This window comes from Octopus bimaculoides, chromosome 24 (assembly GCF_001194135.2).
Source record: "Octopus bimaculoides isolate UCB-OBI-ISO-001 chromosome 24, ASM119413v2, whole genome shotgun sequence".
In the NCBI taxonomy this organism is placed as follows: domain Eukaryota; kingdom Metazoa; phylum Mollusca; class Cephalopoda; order Octopoda; family Octopodidae; genus Octopus; species Octopus bimaculoides.
Genome location: NC_069004.1, coordinates 13011166 through 13017918, shown reverse-complemented (window position 1 = coordinate 13017918; position 6753 = coordinate 13011166). Strand labels below are relative to the sequence as shown.

At 41.0% G+C, this 6753-nt stretch overlaps 1 protein-coding gene across 1 annotated transcript in view; it reads left to right on the top strand.

Annotated features, from left to right (window-relative positions):
- Positions 1 to 6753, top strand: part of LOC106871667 (tyrosyl-DNA phosphodiesterase 2) — a 24546-nt gene that overhangs the window by 13762 nt on the left and 4031 nt on the right. Inside the window, exons 3-5 of the mRNA XM_014918252.2 lie at positions 3313 to 3429; positions 5323 to 5533; positions 6053 to 6223. Of these exons, the coding sequence (XP_014773738.1) occupies positions 3313 to 3429; positions 5323 to 5533; positions 6053 to 6223 (499 nt within the window). The remainder of the gene's footprint in view (positions 1 to 3312; positions 3430 to 5322; positions 5534 to 6052; positions 6224 to 6753) is intronic.

The following is a 6753-nucleotide window of genomic DNA, read 5'->3' as shown; positions in this document are numbered from 1 at the left end:
CCCCAGCATAGACTAGTCATTAGTGACTTCAGTCTCCTGGCCAGAAGGATGCCAAGAAGCAGACCAATCTGGAAAAGAAGGATTTGGAAGCTTAAGGACCCTTCATGTGGTCAGAGATTTAGGGACATCCTAATAGAGAAATTCAATGAGAGGGAGGAGGAGCTACAAACTTTTGACATAGAGGGCAACTGGGAATTCCTGCGAGACAGTTTGCTGAGTGCCACAGACCAAATCTGTTGCTGGTGCCAAGTCCCTTCCAGACCTGGGGTAATGATAGAGTGGAACAATACTGTAGACAGGACTATTAGAGCAAAAAAACCGGCCTGGAAGAGTGGGGGCAACGGTAAACTACCAGATATCCAGAAAGGAAGCTAGGAGTCGGGTATAACTAGCCAGGGGGGAAGCAGAAAAGAAGTAGTTTGCCAATGTTCAGTGACATAAGGATCAAAGACTTGAAGTATTTCAGATTGCTAGACAGTGTTTGAAAGAAAATTGTGATGTCATAAAAGAGAAATGTGTCTACATGGATGATGGTACACTTGTATTTAATGATTCTACAAAGAAAGAGGCTTAGAAATGCCATTATGAAAGACCGCTGAACATGGAGAATGAATGGGAGAAGGAGAGTGCCAAATGTTGACCCAGTTGAGGGACCAGCTATCTGGATTGACAGTATCTTGGTAGATAAAGTAATTAAGAATATGAAGACAGGGAAAGCACCAGGCCCATCAGGAATTACTGCTGAGATGCTTAAAATACCTGGTGGTTTGGATTATGGTCTAGTCACCCATATTGTAAATCAGGTGATTCTTGAAGGAGTCATACATAATGACTGGTGTAGCAGCACCATAATCAACTGCTACAAAGGTAAAGGTGATGCCTTAGATAGAAATAATTACAGAGGTATCAAACTGTTGGATCAAACCCGGGTGAAAGTTATGGAGAGGGTCATAGACCAACTAATTAGGGTGAGAGTTAGTCTAGGTGAGATGCAGCTGGATTTTGTGCCAGGTAGAAACACCACTAATGCTATATTTCTGGTAAGGCAGCTGCAGGAGAAATGCCTAGCCAACGATAAACCTCTGAACTTGGCTTTTGTTTACTTGGAGGAAGCTTTTGACAGGGTCCCCAATCCCTTATCTGGTGGTCGGTGCAGAAACTTGGGATAGACAAGTGGTTAGTGAGAGCCATACAAGCCTTGTACAAGGACACTACCAGTAAAGTGAGGGTGGGCAACAAGTACAGCGAAGAATTCAGGATACAAGTAGGGGTTCACCAAGGATTGGTGCTCAGCCCCCTCTTGTTCATGGTCCTCCAGGTAATAACAGAGGAATTGAAGACAGGCTGCCCCTGGGAGCTCCTCTGTGCTAATGACTTTGCTCACATAGCTGAATCACTGCCTAAACTAGAGAAGTTTCAAGTATGGAAGAATGGTCTAGAATCAAAGGGCCTTAGAGATAACCTAGCAAAAACTAAAGTCTTAGTAAGTAGGAAGGAAGACAAATCACAAATCCCTTCAGGTAGATGCCCCTGCTCAATCTGTAGAAAAGGTGTAGGTAGAATCTCCATAAGATTCACCCAGTGTTAGCTTTGGACACATAAAAGGTGCAGCAACATCAGAGGAAGGTTAACAGGGAAGCTAGCTTTTGTATGTGGAAGATGCACTGGTACAATAAATGCTGAAAATGTGCAGAAAATAGACTCCATCAATTGTTATGGATGCAAGCTATAGGTAGTAGATAGCTTTTGTTATCTAGGTGACCAAGTTAGTAGTGGAGGTTGATGCTCCAAGAGCATAGCTATGAGAATAAGATTAGGCTGGGTAAAGTTCAGAGAGCTCCTATCCCTGCTGGCAACAAGGGGCCTCTCTCTCTCTCTCTCTCTCTCTCTCTCTCTCGGTGAAAGGTAGATTGTTTGATGCCTGTGTTTGATCAGCTGTGCTGCATGGCAGTGAAACATGGGCTATGACTGGTGACATGCTGTGCTTGAGAGGACCCGTCAAGCCAAGTACACTTGGCCATGCTGTGGTATGAAGTTCAAGTAGGTATTATTTCACTTGTTTCGGTCATTTGACTGCAGCCATGCTGGAGCACCGCATTCAGTCAAACAAATCAACCCCAGCAATAATTATTCTTTGTAAGCCTATTACTTATTCCATCAGTCTCTTTGCTGAACTGCCAAGTTACTTTGTTTGCAATTCATTGATTGCTGCACAGCATCAACTTATGCAAGTTTGGTGCATAGTTTATTTTCCAGTAAAGTGCTAATGTGCACCAAACCTGCATATACTGGAGATATGCAGCATTGAATTATTGACAGAAATTCAACTAGAAATAATAGCTTGCTTTATTTATATTTGAGTTACCTCCCTTTATGCCAGTGGCAACTTGGGCGTTTTTCCCCATCATATTGACGAAATTATATTCTTATTTCAGTCATTTGACTGTGGCAATGCTGTAGCACCACTTGAACGGTTTTAGTCGAACAAATCGACCCCAGGACTTTTTAAGCCTAGTGCTTATTCCATGTGTCTTTAGCCAAACTGCTAAGTTACAGGGATCACAACACACCTATACTGGGTGTCAAACGATGATGGTGGAGACAAAAACACACACACACACATACATCTACAACAGGCTTCTTTCGGTTTCTGTCTACCAAATCCATTCACGAGGTTTTGGTCAGCCTAAGGCTATAGTTTAAGACACTTGCCCAAGGTGCCATGCAGTGGGACTGAACCCAGAACCATGTAGTTGGGAAGTGAGCTTCTTACCTCATAGCCACCTGACAAATTACCAGGATTGATGTTCTTTTATTCTGAGTTGTTGACAGTAACATCACTGTTTGTGGTTAAGCTGCAACTGATGATGTTTGTTGACATTTCCTGTCAGTAAACGGTGCACTACTTCTGTGCTTTCGAATTCTTCTGGAATAAAAACCCTTTACTTAAAGAAAGAAAACAGATAATGGTTCGTAACAGGAAGTGCATTTGATCATCAAAATCCTTCCTCAATTTCCTGACAGCTGAGCCATTGCTGACTTAAAAAACCAGATGGATTAAATGAAAGAACAAACATATGTATATAATATGTATGTGTATCTATCTATTTAGCTAGCTATCTATATAACATTATCATCATTTAAAGTCCATTGTCCATGCTGGCGTGGAGGTGGAGTTTCGTCTCTGAAAACCTTCTACTATTCGGCTCCCTACTTTCTTATCACTGTTTCAACATTATCATAATTCCTTTTTTTTTTTTTTTTTTTTTTTTTTTTTTTTTTTTTTTTTTTTTTGATGTATCCTCAATCCAGACAAAATGCTGCAATTAGTGAAGATAAACGTATTCGTCTCCTGTCTTGGAACATTGATGGTTTAGACACCAATAATCTGAAGAGAAGAACCAAAGCTGTATGTCAAGTCATTGCCAAGTAATTTTCTTTTTTTAATCATTTTTTTGATGGGTTGGCAGAATGTGTTTCAGATAGGTTTTTCTGTGTTAAACTTTTCAAAAGCCACATTTTTGTTGAAATGCATTGCCTTTATTTCGATTAATTTTTCAAAATAATGAATGTAATGACATAACTTTATTTTCTTTTTTAGCTTGTTTCAGTCATTTGACTGCGGTCATGCTTGGGCACCGCCTTGAAGAATTTTAGTCAAACAAATCAACCCGAGATCTTTTTTAAGCCTAACACTTATTGTATCAGTCTATTTTGCTGAACTACTAAGTTACAGGGACATGAACACACCAACAGTTGTCAAGTGGTAGTGGGAGAGACATACATGGATATGTGGGTGTGTGTATATATATTACAACAAGCTTCTTTCAGTTTCCATCTACCAAATCCACTCACAAGGCTTTAGTCAGCCTGAGGCTATAGTTGCCCAAGGTGCCACACAGTGGGACTGAATCCAGAACCATGTGGTTGGGAAGCAAGCTTCTTACCACACAACCACACTTGCGTCTGTCATTATTAAGCTGAAATTAACATGAAATTTTGATGGGAGGTTATAATTTAGACCACTTTAAGATAGGAAGTTTGTATCTCAGACCCAGAGGCAGACTCAGGTGAGTTGGTATCAAAATGGTTTACATAAATTGAGGGTTTCTGTAAATAGTAAATGCTGTCGCCTTCCTGGCACTTGTGCCGCAGCTTCGCGTCCCTGGTACTTGTGCCAATGACACGTGAAAAGTCAGTCGAGCGAGATCGTTGCCAGTGTCCCTGGACTGGCTCCTGTGTAGGTGGCACGTAAAAGCACCCACTACACTCTCGGAGTGGTTGGCGTTGTGAAGGGCATCCAGCTGTAGAAACTCTGCCAAATCAGATTGGAGCCTGGTGTAGCCATCTGGTTCGCCAGTCCTCAGTCAAATAGTTCAACCCATGCTAGCATGGAAAGCGGACGTTAAACGATGATGATGATGTATATGAATTGTTTGAATAAGATGGTTTTACAATTGGTTGTCTTAAGCACCATGTCTACTCCTCGGTCTTGCATTGAATAGAATTCTTCTAACACATGTGCCTGTGTTAAACTGAACAGACTGTACTCTTTTAATATAGAAATACTATAGGCTGTGAGCTGGCAGAATCGTTAGCATGCCAGGCAAAATGCTTAGCAGCATTTCATCTGTCTCTATGTTCTGAGCTCAAATTCCAAGGTCGGCTTTGTTTTCATCCTTTCGGGGTCAGTAAAATAAGTACTAGTTGGATACTGGGGTTGATGTAATCAACTACTACCCTCTCCTCAAAATTGCTGGCCTTGTTCCAAATTAAAGGATTATAGTGTTTTCTATAAGATATTTAAAACCTTCAGAGCAAAACTAATGGGGTTTTTTTTTTCTTTTTGTAAATGACCAAAAAGTCATGGCTTGGGTCTGTCTTTATTTTGGTAATTCTTTTACTTGCTTCAATCATTTGACTGCGGCCATGCTGCAGCTGTGCCTAAGAGTTTTTAGTTGAAGAAATCAACCCCCAAGACTTATTCTTTGTAAGCCTAGTACTTATTCTGTCAGTCTCTTTTGCTGGACCGCTAAGTTATGGGGACGTAAACACACCAACACCGGTTGTCAAGCAATGGCAGGGGAACAAACACAAATACACATAGATACACACGACGGGCTTCTTTCTGTTTCCATGGTGCCACACAGTGGGACTGAACCTGGAACCATGTGGTTGAGAAGCAAGCATCTTACCATACCGCCATTGCTTGTGTAAGGAATCTATTTGGTGATTTTTTAATTATATTTGTTTTGCATAATTCATAAGATTCAGGTATTTATAATATAAAATTTATAATGGTTGCTGTCATATTTTTTTCAGTGAGAACCCACATGTCATTTTCCTACAGGAAGTTGTGCCAGAATCTCTTGTAGTTTTGAAGAAATATTGTCCTGATTACCGAGTTTCTGCTTCCAGTGATGTTGGCTATTTCACTGTCACGTTATTGAAGGAGTCTGAAGTAAGAACCGAAACTGAAGAAGTCTTCCCATTTTTCTCCAGTGTCATGAGTCGGTGTCTATTATTGACAGAGGTAAGCTAATTAGTGTCTCGTATCTTTTACTTGTTTCAGTTATTAGACTGTAGCCATGCCTTGAAGAATCTTTAGTTGGACAAATTGACCCCAGTACTTTTTTCTGAAGTCTGGTACTTATCTCATTGGTCTCTTTTGCCAAACCACTAAGTTACAGGGATATAAACACACCAACACCACTTGTCAAGTGGTGGTGGGACACACACATATATATGACAGGCTTCTTTCAGTTTCTATCTCTATCTATCCAATCCATTCACAAGGCTTCGGTTGACCTAGTGCTATAGTAGAAGACATTTGTCCAAGGTGCCATGCAGTGAGACTGAACCTGGAGCCATGTGGTTGGGAAGCAAGCTTCTTACCACACAGTGATCATTGCTCCTTTTCTCTTTTTCCTTCCTCTCTAAATAGCATCCTCATTGTGGTGGTTCGAAATTTAAATGTAACAGTCAAAATATTGTCCCACTTTACCAAAATGTATTCTAACAGACTTCTCTGTTGTCCGTTATCTTTGTTCAGTGCATAATTAAAGATGTTCCTGTCTTGTTAATCAACACTCACCTGGAGAGTATGGCTGGCCATGCCAACGAGAGACAACGTCAGCTAAACATTGGTTTCAAGAAAGTTCTGGAAACTGACAAGAAAAGGACAGTGATATTTGGCGGGGATCTGAACCTACGAGAGAAAGAGGTATTTGTTTGCTTTTTAATTCTATTTTATTTCGTCAATAAAATATATATACCGTAAATCCTCGAGTATAGTCCACCCTTAAGTATAATATGCAGGGGATTTTTAGGGGGCTTTACCTCTGAAAAACCTAAACCTTGTGTATAATACGCACCCTTTCTCGAACTTGAGTCAAGGAGGTCTATATAACGTCCTTGGTTTGTAAACATATCTCATTCCAGGGAGAAAAACTAGAGGTAGTCGATAGCTTCCGCTATCTGGGCGACCAAGTTAGTAGTGGGGGTGGGTGCGCTGAAAGTGTAGCTGCTAGAATAAGAATAGCCTGGGCAAAGTTTAGAGAGCTCTTACCCCTGCTGGCGACAAAGGGACTCTCACTCAGAGTAAAAGGCAGACTGTATGACGCATGCGTACGAACAGCCATGCTACATGGCAGTGAAACATGGGCTGTAACTGCTGCGGACATACGTAAGCTCGCAAGGAATGAAGCCAGTATGCTCCGTTGGATGTGTAATGTCAATGTGAATACCCGTCAG